The sequence below is a fragment of the Rhinolophus sinicus genome, linkage group LG02 (assembly GCF_036562045.2).
Source record: "Rhinolophus sinicus isolate RSC01 linkage group LG02, ASM3656204v1, whole genome shotgun sequence".
Lineage (NCBI taxonomy): Eukaryota > Metazoa > Chordata > Mammalia > Chiroptera > Rhinolophidae > Rhinolophus > Rhinolophus sinicus.
Genome location: NC_133752.1, coordinates 173,071,005 through 173,084,161, shown reverse-complemented (window position 1 = coordinate 173,084,161; position 13,157 = coordinate 173,071,005). Strand labels below are relative to the sequence as shown.

General features: G+C 41.7%; 1 protein-coding gene across 2 annotated transcripts in view; it reads left to right on the top strand.

Moving 5' to 3' along the window:
- The window catches only part of FAM234B (family with sequence similarity 234 member B), a 66,106-nt gene that overhangs the window by 36,316 nt on the left and 16,633 nt on the right, over positions 1 to 13,157 (top strand). For both annotated transcript variants that reach the window (XM_074325987.1, XM_019744757.2), the window contains 3 exons: positions 6,505 to 6,903; positions 9,466 to 9,564; positions 12,864 to 13,052. In XM_074325987.1, coding sequence (XP_074182088.1) covers positions 6,505 to 6,903; positions 9,466 to 9,564; positions 12,864 to 13,052 — 687 coding nt within the window. The remainder of the gene's footprint in view (positions 1 to 6,504; positions 6,904 to 9,465; positions 9,565 to 12,863; positions 13,053 to 13,157) is intronic.

Genomic DNA, 13,157 nt, shown 5'->3' with positions numbered 1-13,157 from the left:
TGACATTCATAAAGCAGCCTGTGGGACATCTTATCTCTTAAGTATATATATTTTTTAGTCCATTTTAAAGTATGAAGGTCAAACACTGAAGGGAATATCAGAGCATAATGTTATTGTAATGGTTTGTTTTATTTTGTGTAACTGAGAATGACTGTGTACGCTGGATAAACTAATTCATGATGTGAATTCTTTACCTTTAGTTGCAGTAGAGTGTATTGTACAGTCTATGTGAAGTATAGTACGTGTCATAGAATAGTATATATTATAGTATATTTTCCTGAAAACTTTTGGGAATGGTACAGTTCCATCTCTTTCCTACCGTGTTTCCGTGAAAATAAGACCTGGTCTTATATTAATTTTTGCTCCAAAACACGCATTAGGGCTTATGTTCAGGGGATGTCATCCTGAAAAATCATGCTAAATCTTATTTTCGGGGAAACACGGTATTTATGTTTTCCTCCATACCATTTTGGGAATGCTACGCATTTGTAACCAGCACCCTCATACTTCCTAACAGGAAAAGTGATAGTTGTGCAAAGCTCATTTATATTGATGTATTATGAAATTATTCTCTGAAAACCTTTCATTGATTAAAAATGTAGCTGGTGGCTGAAATCAGCAGAGAAGAAAGTGCTAAAGTACCCTGAGCTTCGAAGCATGGTTTTGATGTTTAGCTCCTCAGCCTGAGGAGTTAGTGTACTTGATATATCCTGGATGTCTTTCTGTGAAACATAGATAAAAAAATATTTACTTAGGTGTTTTTTAATCAAAACTTGAAGTCTGTAATAATTAAGCTGAGGTTTGTCTTTACACTGTCTGGAAAAATACATATTATTAATAGGGTAAAAGTAAATATTTATTTTAAGAGTTTTGATAAGAATTGGTCCTCGAGTAAGTAAGATACTTAGCTTCTGAGTTCTTGCATGCTTTCCTTTATACTTTAGAAATGTCGTGTCTGGGTTAGAGTTCTTGTACTTTGCACTCTGAAGACTTTTCTCTGAGGACCTTTCACATACTGCTGCACAGTCTTTTAGAAATGTGTGTTACTGTGAGAAGTCAGCCTGATTTTTGTCCCCATCGTTAGTGACTTGATTGTTTTCCCGTGGCCTGGCTGCTCATATGATGCTCTTGTTGTCCTTGAAGTTCAGTGACTTTACTGGGATATGTTTCAATATTGATTTTTCTGTGTCCGTTTTTCTTGGGATTCAGTGTACCTTTCATTCTGCAAATTTAGGTCTTGCTTTAGTGCAGGAACTCTTTTTTGTATGTCTTTTTAATACTGTTTTTGATTCCATTTTCTTTTCTGTTCTCGTCTTGACTTATGCACCTATTGGATCACCTTTGTTTCCTATCTCTTTTTTTCCATCTTTGTATCCATCCCTTTCTTTCTAGTCTTTAGAGGCTTTGCTCTTTTCCATGGGAGGTCCATAGGTAGTACAGACTTTAAAACCAGGTTACCTGGGTTTGAATCCCTGCACTATCACTTACTTGCTGTTTAACTATGGGCCAGTTACTTAAATTTCCAAACCCCAGTGTCCTCATCTTTGGAGGTAATAATGTGTCTACCTCAAAGAGTTGTTATGAAGATTTACTGAAGTAAGACAGTAAAAGGGTGTGGAAGAGTGTATAGTAACGTCTCGGAACTGCCCGCCGTTGTTATTGCCATTCCATTTGTCTTGGTTTTCATCAGTCTGTCCTTTATGTGTCTGACTCTGTTTTCAGCAATGTGTGTTCTTTTTGCTGATCCCAACAAGGATATCTTTTCTAAAATTGTTTTGTTATTTTCTTCCATTGTTTTCTTGAGACCTGCTTGTTTACTTGTCATCTTCTCTTGAATTGTCACTTCTTAGAAATAATTATATTTTTTCTTATTTCAGAGAAGGCTATTTTCTTTAATTTCTTGGATTCCGCTGGGAAGGATCTGTTTATTGTTTCTTAACAGTTCGTAGTATCATTTGTCCAGCATTTGTTCTTTAGCGATTTTGTTTGCTGTTTTCTTGTAACTTCTTTCTTGAATATTTGTAGAACTTTGTAGTATCTTACAGAATGACTACTAGTGATGGTTCCTTTCCGACTATTGACTATTATTCATATTTAAATGTGCAGTTGTTTTACAGCTAGCCACTGGCTAACATATGGGCTGAGGCTGGGGCCAGAGGAGGGAGCTAAGCAGCTGGAAACAAGAATTTAATCTAGGTTTGTTAACTCAGATCCCTTTCTCCTGACTGCTCTTTGATGAATGTCGCTGTCCTGGCTGGCAGGTGGCAGCCAGTTTGTGACAGGGCTATCGCATGCCAACTTAGCATTTACTTCTCTTTGTTTGTTGGGCCAGTTATCAGTTTATTGCCCCTGAACTCCAAATTCACCTTTGTTGCCTGATCTGTGAAAGTGGATCTGGACCCTTTACTTGCCAAGTTTGTCGTTCCTCAGGCCTGGGCGTCTCAATCCTACAGCACCTTTTAGTGTTCTCTTCCCAGCTTTATATTTACTCTTCTATCATTGTTTAATAGTTTTTTTATATTAAGTTGTCCTCTTTGAATTACTGTCTGGTTTCTGTCTCCTGATTGGACCCAGACTGTCAAAAAGAAACCCGCCTCTCCTGAATGGATTGCACCACAGCTGTTTTTCTAACCTGGCGTACCGCCTGCTTCTGTAAAGACAGAAGCCTGTGCTGTTTTTCATTGTCTTACGTCACCTTTGACACTGTGGTGTTGAATGGGGCTCATTGGTGCTTCTGGGAGCCCAGACTTTGTCTTCCCAAGCAAGAAGTGACTGTTCTGGCAGCGTACCCGTGGAAGCGGGAAGGTGGTCCAACTCACCGGTTAGGACTGTGGACGCTAATCAAACTGCCTGGGTTTGAATCCTGGCTCTTCTTGCTGGTTCCGTGATCATTTGCAACGTACCTCTCTGTGTTTTAGGTTTCTTGTTGATAAAATGGGGATAATGGCGATAACTTTCTCTTTGGGTTGTTGTGAGGGTTAAAGGAGTTAATACATGTCAGTGCTTGCACCAGTGCCGGGAACAGTCGGCACTCAGGACATACCCCGGCGGCGGCGCCGTCGTCGTCATCATCGTCATCATTTTTAATTCTGCGACTCTGCTCATTGCTGGAGAACTGAGATGTATGTGCCTACCCTCACTGTGCTTGCTTCCTCAATTGGATACAAGTTTCACTGCGTTTGGCAACAGTTTTTTTATAAATTACGGTTTGGGAATGTGGCTGTTTCCTGTTTTTTTTTTCTATTTCCACCCACCGTGGCTTTAAGGAAGAGACTGACAGGAATCCCTTCCTTTGCCATCATTAACTAAAAGAGTATAATCTTTTTAATGGGACCAAGCAGCTTTGTTTTTCAGAGAATGCTTGCAAATTATCTTTATAGATTTATTGAAGATATTATAAGTTTCTGTAGCATACACAATCAGGTTTTTTCTTCCTGCCTGTGACAAATATATGCTATCCTAAAAATGCATGTCCTTTAAACTGTTTTGTTAACCAGTATTTTAGTACTAATTTCACTTTGATAAAGATACTGTTTTATGTTTTAGGCTATGTTTGTTGCAAGATGGCAATTGACTAGCCGGATTGAATTGAATAAGTGTTGATGCTAAATTTTTCACTTGATGCTAAACATTGTATAATCATTATAGGATGGCTTGAGTGTGTGTAGAAAATACCTGGAAGATTTAGTTGAATAAGTTTGTTGTGTGATGTGCTTGCGAAGAAAGCTGGCAAGATCTCAGGGTACATGTAATTGAATTGTAGGCTACTCTCTGGACTGGGGAGGATACGGTTCTGCCCTCCCTGCCCTGTTCAGACTGCACCCCGGCGATTGTATCCAGTTCTGGGAACCACACCTTACAAAGCACCAACATATCAGTTGTATCCAGGGAAGAGTGAGGGGCCGCTAGGAACACCTGAAACAATTGCTTCTTCAAGTAATGGGTTGAACGAGGTGGAGATATTAACCTGGGGATGAGAAGACTGGGGGAGGGCAGCTGGGAGATGCAATGCCCAGAATAATAATAGAAGCTGGGATTTACGGAGTGCCACCGTTAGCCGGGCACTAAGAACCATGCCTATGTTATTTTACTTATAACAGTCCTATGAGGTAGGAACACTCACTAATCACTCCATTTTATAAATAGGGAAATTGAGGCTTGCTGAAGTTTAGAAATTTAATTGAGGTCACACAGTTAATACGAGATAAAGCCAAGATTTAACTCTATGTTTGTCTTATTGTAAAGACTTGAGCTCTTGAATATCATACCTTAGTTTCTTAAGATTGGTATCTTCAAGTATTGAAAGGACTTGCGTGTGCGAGAGGGATCCCAGAAATTAAAACGCGGACAGAAGGTTGACAAATGCTCAGCAGTAGATGCTTGAATCAATGCAAGGAGCTGCTTTCTAGGTTAGAGGGCCGTGGGTTCCCTAGCACTGCCTGTGTTGAGGTGTATGCTGAGTGGCTGTTTGGGGGGATTTTGTACGGAGCTGCACGTTTGGAATAGGGTTAGAGGTAGACTATGTGATCTTCAAAGTCTTTCCCACCCCTGGGCTCTGGGGCTGCTGTATGTTTTCCTCTGTCAGTTTAATTGTATAGTTCAGTTTTGTTAAGTATATTCATATTGCTATGCAGCCAATCTCCAGAACTTTTTCAGCTTGCAGCGTTAGACTCTATACCCACTAAACAATAACACCCCATTTCCCCCTACTCCCAGGCTCTGGAAACCACTATTCTACTTTCTGTTTCTATGAATTTGACCACGTAAAAGTGGAATCATACAGTATTTGTCTTTTTGTGACTGGCTTATTTCACTTAGCATAGTGGCCTCAAGATTTTTCTGTGTCATAGCATGTGTCAGAATTTCCTCACTTTTAAGGCTGAATAATACTCCACTTTTGTTTATAGCATTTAAAAAAATCTTGTCAGGTATATTCTTTTGGTTAAAAAAACACTTTAATAAGTTTTAGAGTTAATATTATTACAACCAATGGTTCTGTTTGCAAATTAAAGTTACCCAGATGGTTAGGGAATGAAGTGCCCTAATTAATAAAATAATTTGGTTCATAGAATAGATATATAAATTACATGAGATTCGCATGAACCTGTAGTTCAAGTTATAGTATATATCCTAGAAGTACTATTTTGAATTAAATTCCTAATAATTGGTTTATTTTCTTATAAGTTATGCCTTTAAAAATCAAACAATATTGATTGGAAAAAAAGGAATAGCTTTGAAAGTGAAAATACATATAAATTTCTAGTTCATAGAATGTCAGATTACTCAGTAGCTTCTGTGTTTTTTGCAAAATACTTAATGTTATATAATTATTCTGTGAAATGTTCATTTTTTAATGAAACATTTATTGACTTCTATGTACCAAACACTAAACTTTACACTAAAGATTTCACTTCCCATGTTGGTCCCCATAGTGTTTTACTGTTTCACTCATGTCTTGAGCAAAACAAGACATAATATGTGAAGTGACATCACCAAGATCACAGTGACCCAGAGGCAGAGATTAGCGCCAAGAATTCTTTTTCCCTTTTAAGTTAGATTTTTGTGGTTCTTCGTAATAAAAAGTTTAACAATAGCATTTACATTGGTAATAGCTTACCAAGTAATTCCCAAAAAACAGAAACTTTTTCTTGATTTTTACTTGATTATGGCATGAAATAAAGGCAGAAAATTATCAGGTCATTAGTGGTTGGAGGAGATGTGCCTAAGCCCCCCGGTAATTTCCACCTCTTTGCCACCCCAAATAAACAAGGTCTAAGTAAAAACAGGTGCTTGTGTAAACCAGCTTCAAGACAAGTCCTCTACCTCTGTGTTCCTGCTCGACCCCTTCCCACCGCATGTGCTCAGAGTAGCATTTGTAGAGACTAAAAACACTTGTTCACTGAAACATGTACTGAAAGGGCATCAGAATCCCAGGAAGGTTCTCAGAAGTGAATTTTCAGTAAAATGTCTCTAGATGACATTTAGTGTTCAACTTTCTAAGTTGTTTCATAGAAATAATTGGAAGCCGCAAATATTGGACTGTGAGAAGCAGTGTACAGAGAACAGTTGTTCTAAAAGTTTAGGGAAATCCCAGGAGAGAATGGGACATCACAGAGCTCAGAAAATCAAAGGAAATATGCACATTAGGCATGTGGCAGGTTGATAGAGGAGCCGTGGTCTTTTTCATTAGTGAGATTCAAACAAATTAAGAGAGGTTTGTTTGTTTTTAAACTAAGAAGGTATTTGAAATTTGCTACTTTCTGTTTCTTTTCCAATTTCTTGAACTCATGAAAGCAGTAATTCTAGAACACTGTGATTTTCCTTTTTTCCTCCATTCTTTCCTCCCTTTACCGGCATCTATTTTACAGAGAGCCACCAAGGTCCAAGCTTGTAAACCTAGATTTCTTTTGTTTTGTTTCATTCTGTGTGTTCTCCTGGGTGGTTAGAGTGGCCGTGTATTTGGCCAGGATTTCTCCCTGACGCACTGGCTTTCTGTCTTTCCAGGGAAGAAGAGCCCAGACCTAGGGGAGTATGACCCGCTCACACAGGCGGACAGTGACGAGAGTGAAGATGACCTTGTGCTTGACTTGCAGCAGAAGAATGGAGGGGTCAGGAATGGGAAGGGTCCTCTGGGGGAGGTGCCGGAGCCGGACTCAGAAGCCGAGGTCGCAGGGCCTGCAGAGCCGCACCTTTCGGAGGTCACCACAGACGGGTACCCCTCGGAACCCCTCGCAGGCCTGGAGCAGAAGGCAGCCTCTTCCATTGTGTCCTACGTGCGCACGTCTGTGTTTCTGCTCACCTTGGTGGTCTCAATGGTCCTGGTGCTCGTTTGTGCTTTCCTGATCCCCTGTCCCCCCAGGGATTTGCACAGCACTTGGAGCCGCCACTTGGGGCCCCAGGGAGGTGAGTTGTAGGATTTTAAGCCCCAATTCTGTGAAACTTCATGATTACATGTAATTCTGTAACACTTCTGATTGCCTTGAAAAATTCCTCCAAGTCTTTATAAATGAGTGTGTGTCCTACAGCATTTCTCCTGCTGTGTGTGGAGGTACCTTCAGGAGGTTAAGATTTGAAATGAAACAGCATGGATCGATAACAGCTCCAGAAACTTGGGAAGATCACTGCTTTGTTGTGCTTCTGTTGGCGCTGGTCTTCATTCCACATAGACAGGGCAGGGCTTTAGGTTCGCTGGGTGTCTGCTGTGCAGCCCCCACTGGATCGGGGGGGACAAAGCTGTAGGAAGCGTTGTCTGCAGAGGACAGGAAGGCTCAGGGCCTGGGCAGACCAGGGCCCAGCTCTCTTGTAGGACTCCCTTGTAAGCCTGACCTAATTTGAGTTTTAAAACAATTTCTTTTCAAGTCAAAGAGAGTTGTTTTCTTGCAGCAACTTACCTATCTTGCTCCTGATAGTGAACACGGTGCTGTCCAAGTAATTCTAGCTCTTTTGTCTCATTTTGGAGCAGGCTTCTTGAAAACAGCTTGCTCTGGGTCCAAATGGGGGTTCAATCTAAACTGTCAGTGCCGAGCAGTCCTGTCTCTTGTAAACTGCATTAGGCCGAAGGGGTTCAGAACACCACCCCAAAACATGGCACTTTGGCATATTATTTTGAAAGGCACTTGAGCAACAGCAGATGCAAGAAGTCCACTCTGACCTCCAGCTCTTCCTGAAATCAGGGGATGAAACTCCCCTGTGAACGATGTTCTCCATGTACGAGGAGGAAAGAAGCAGTCTTCTCATCAGAGACAGGCAGTCGAGGCCGAGACAAATCTGTACAAACAGACCTTTTTATAATAACTCTTATCTTCTTATAGTCCCTTCATACATTTTAGTTACTTTTCTACAGTTGCCACTCTTTGTTTAGCCTACAGTATAAGCGCTGAGGCCTAGCTACTACTTTGGGTCTTCATTTTCCTATGGGGACTCCCAGTACGTGCATGTATAGTTTTATTAAATACAATTTGAATGCTTTTCTCTCACTAATTTGTATTATGTCAGTCCCAGCTAGAAACCCTAAGAGGGTAGAGGAACAGTTTTCCCTCCCCTGCAATAGTCCCACACACTTGCATCATCTCGATCTGGAAGTATTTTATCTCTGACATTTGTCTGATCCTAGTGGAATTAGCATCGGATGAGTTCAGTGTTCTAGTCTTGCTCTAAAGGTGAAACTCGGTGGATAAGACTTAAGTTCTGTTTCTGCCACATAGACTATCTCTTCCTTTGTTTTTTGATTTTTCTAAGTGAGCTCTCGTAATATTTATATGCAATGTAAAGACCAGTAACAAACTGGGCGCATCCACCACCCAGCTTAAGAGTCAGGACATCATGTAAAGACCTCTGGCATGCTCCATGCGTCCTCCTGACCATACCCCCCTGCCCACAAAAGGTTCCACTGTCCTGAGCTAATTGTTTACTTTTCTTTACAGGTTGATCGCATATGTGTCTCTAAACTACCGTATATAGTCTCTAATTTTGCCTGTTTTTTAAATTTTATGTAAATGTAATCATAAAATCTTCTGTGACTGGCTTTTTTGTTAAACACATTAAAAAATATTTTTGAGGTTTCTCCATATTGAGCTACTATAGCTGGAGTTTATTAATTTTCGTCACTGTAATTTTCCATGGTATGACTATCTCATGATTTATTGATCCATTTTACTGTTGATGAACACTTACTTAGGTGGCTTCTACTTAAAAAAAAAATGCTGTTAAGAGGATTCTTGTACCTGTTTTCTGATGCATAAGAATTTCTCTAGTGCATAAACCTAGAACTGAATTGCTGGGTCATATAGTGTGTGCATATTCAATCATAGTAGTTTGTGTTAAATTATTTTCCATAGTGGTTGTACCAGTTTATACTTCCGCTAGGCATGTATGAGCTCTCTCCTAGTTTGGGCAGGCAGCCTCTGACTCCCACTATTTGGCGAGGGAGGGGGTTGGTGACACCACCTACCTTGTCACTGCCGGATAGAGATGGAAGTCCAGCTTCTGCTAGGCCTCTGGCGGGGCTGAGAGAGGGGCTGCCTCATTAGTGCTGCCTCTAGTGGGCTAGAACTATAGGCTTCCCGGTTGCACGGATGGCCTTAGTGCTGCCAGGTCGTGAGAGTCCTGGGGCCTTCTCTGATGACCCCAGTGGAAGAGGAGGGGTGCCTTGTTACCTGGTATTTCTGGGTTGCCAGCTTCTGCAGCACCCTGTCTGGGATATGAGGCCACAAGAAAACCCAGGGGAGTCATCACCTTGTCATTCCTTGGATCTCACAGTCCCTACAAGGTCTGTCTGCTCACCACCTTCCAGAGTCGTCTTATGTTTGTACATCCAGCGATTTTAGCTGTACTTAGTGAGAGGAATAGGCAGAATTGTGTGCATGCTCTCTTGTCTAAGAACCGAAAGTCTGCCTGATTTTTGTGGAGGTGCTGGCACTATGTAGTCATTCCCTTTTAAACTTTTTTCTTAAATGTGTTTATCAGGTGGGGACCTGTCTCCGTTGGAATTGGCTGATGTGAATGGAGATGGCCTCCGTGATGTACTTCTCTCCTTTGTAACTTCAGGGAATGGGAGTGCAGTCGGTAAGAGACGTGTTTTCTAGAGGCTGCTACAGGAGCAGCTCACTGATTGGAGGGGCTAGGAGCTAAGAGAAAGCCTTAGGGTTGTCTCCTGAGGGGCACTGTATAAAAGGGCCTGTAGTGAATAGAAAGTCACCGTGGATCTGTCATACATGACAAACCTCAGAAAGTTTGCATGTAAATTTCAAGTTCATTTCAAGAGATTAGAGAGTGCCGTAGCTGGAGGGAAGTTTTAGTGGTCACCAGTCCAATGAAGAAGCTGAGATCCAGAGAGAAAGTGACTTACCCACATTCCTGCAGTACACAGCATCGTACTTAGGTTTCCTGAGTTTTCTCCCAGTTAGTTAGTGTTCCATAGCCTCTTAGATTATAATAAAGATCGACCATCCTACCTTCTGTCCCTGGCAGAAAGCTGTTGTTCCCGCACCTTTCACGCACACATCTTGGCTGGGTGTTTTCCTTTTACTCCTTGTGTCTATTCCTCTGTCTCTGCTCTCCATCCTGCTCTCTCTTTGGGAGGCTGACAATCTGGGTTATGTCAGGGGTCTCCCTTGCCTGCAGACTTCCAGTTGGGTTTGGCCAATGGGGAGCCAGGCAAGAAATTGGAGGAGAGGAAGTGAGTGAAGCAAGGGTATGTATTCTACTGGGTCCCTCCCCTTCCGGGTCAGTTTAGACTGGCTGCATCTTTGATCACAGGTCGCAGCGCCTCCCAAGGTGGTCCTCTTACAGGACTTTCCGTTTCCGGATTCCAGTAGTGACTTCCTCTCCTGTCCCTTGGGCCTGGGAGTGGGAACATTTCTGAGGGACTGTACTGTCTGTTGTGGTTTCCCTGTACCCTGACCACATCTATAAATAGTCTCTTTATTAAACCTTCCACAGTTTACTCTAATTGAGTGAGCTATTTCCTGGGACACCAGCTGTCATGCATGGCTTAGGTTTGTCCTGCTGCCTCCATTAAAATGGATTCAAACTACAGTCTGTCAACTGATACAGGAACTCAGGTTTGAGGCTGAGCATGCCCTCCTTTTTTATCAAAAGTCACTCCTTTTTCATCATTCAGGCCCTGGAATAAACATCTAGGTCTGTTTCAGAGAATTGTAGGCTGCATGCCTCTTGGATATTACTAGAAATACCTTTCTGGGGCTTGTGCACCATGTAGAAGCAGTTCTGGCACAGATCTGTTACGGGCATAGAACCTCCAGGCAAGACATTGATTTCTATATGATTGAACCTAAAGCACCTTTTTTTTTTTCTGCCTATGACTCATTAGCTTTTGAAGTAAAAATTTCTTCCATCCACCTTTAGATTTAGAGATTTTTTTTTTCAGTCATTTAGTATTTTGCATGGTTTGGCTAACAGGACTCTTAATAACAGGGTCATGGGTTTGGACACAGATTGTAAAAAATAATAACATAGCTAACACACAGTTCTTTCTGTGTGCTAGGTAGCATTGTAAGTTCATAACACATTATGGACAAATTTATTCCTTAACTCAATCCCCTGAGGTGAGGTAGACTAATATTACTATCTCTTGTGTGCAGATGAGGAAACTGAGACACAGTGAAGTTAAGGAACTTGTCCACTGTCCCCCAGTTGGTAAATGATAGAACTGGGATCCAAATTTTGGCAGTCTGGCTCTGGAGTTCATTGTCGTTGACCTTTCTGTTAAACTGCTGTGCCCAGAACCCCAGACAGTGGGTTCAAAGATCTGTGTCACTGAGCATAAGAACCGTGTTTCCTCGAAAATAAGAGCTGGACAGTCAGCTCTAATGTGTCTTTTGGAGGAAAAATTAATATAAGACCTAGTCTTATATTAAGACCTAGTCTTATATTAAGACCTAGTCTTATTTTACTAGTCTTATTTTACTGTAAGACTGAGTCAATATAATATAATAAATATAATATATAATATAGTACTGGGTCTTATATTAATTTTTGCTCCAAAAGATGCATTAGAGCTAATTGTCCGGCTAGGTCTTATTTTCTGGGGAAACACAGAAAGATTGTATTTTTTATTTGTTTGTTTCGTAGTCATCCATTCATTCAACAAGTATGTATTGAATGCCTGCTGTGCACCTTACGTAGGTTATATTGAGCTAAACAAGATGAGTGCGGTTTTTTTTTTTTTTGCCTCAAGGAGTCATGGACTAGTGGGGAAGAGAGAACCCACCACCTGGGAAAAGCTGAGTCAGAGAGCTGATAGGGAGTCATTAGGGTCCTGAAGGGGGAAGGGCAGCACAGTGTGTTAATCAGCATCCAGGGAGACGGTAACATTTATTACCACAGTTTGTCATGTGTGTCACTGCCTCTAGCAACCCAGGCTGAAACAGTGAGCCACAGCTTGTCCCTTGTTTTGAGGTTGTATATTTAATTAGTAGCACTGAGGAGTAGGTACAAGGATCCTCTAAAGCTTACATTTCCATATCTGTATTGTTACCGGAGGTAGAAAATGTGTGAGATGGGTTCAGTATCCCATCCTGAACATGAATGTAAAACTGGCCCGAGAGAAAAGTATGATTCTGATGGTAAAGTGACATAAAGGATTATTTATTAAAGAGGTGAGCTACTTTAGTCCTTTACCAGCTATCCTCGGAAATCTTACGTTTTCCCAAATATTCTTTCCTGACTGGGGCCAGATCAGCTGATTCCATGGAACCCTGGACCAGGAAGACCTACTGATCATGGTTAAGTGTAATCTTCAGGTTTATTTTTAAACAATATTTGTTTTCTGCTCTTGGGGAGCATTTGCTAGTGATGATTAGAATTCAGGTGTTTTGCTCCCTGCTCTGTTCATATTCTAGATTACTCTCACTTTTCTGAGCATGCCTTTCCCTCCTGTTTTGTTTGTTTTGTTCTCAACGACTACTTTTACATATTCTTGATTTTTTTTTTTAGACCTGTCTTTTATTCAGCAAATGGTTACTATATGTGCTAGGTGCTTTGTGAGGCACTGAGGATACAGAAATTAATGCAACAGTCTTTATTTTTAAGGTTATCAGTATTTAGTGGGGCCTGCAGTGACAGATGCATAAACAGATGTGTTGGGAGAGGTGTGAGAGTGGAGTTGCAGAAGGCAGCCTGCAGGAGGCCCGCAGCTCGTGTCTTGCACGAGAGATGTGTGAGCAGACATGAAAGGTCCTCTGTTTTCAGACCTTGTTGCCAGAAGTCTGGGAAGGCGCTGAGGACACAGCTGTGAGTTGTTGCCTTACCACCATTACTTTTGGTTTCCTGGCCTTTTACTCATCGCTACCTCTTCTCTCCTCTGCCTCTTTTCCTTTCTTGTCTCTCTTATGTGCTTTTAGGTGTCTCCGGGCCAGCTGCTGTCCTCGTGTGCCTGTCGGGGATGAATGGCAGCACTCTCTGGTCTAGTCCCCTCCCCGAGGAGGCTCGAGATATTACGTGCTTGAATCTGATGCCAGGAGGGATGGCTGAAACCATCTGCCTTGTGACAGGGACACGCAAGATGCTCAGCGCATTCAATGCGACATCAGGTAAAGATCATTTTCCACAAAAGATCTCCGCTCCAGGGAGCCGTAATCTCGGATTGAACAATCTGGTGGGGGAGGGAGCTTTCTGGCCTCACATCGTGGAAAAGT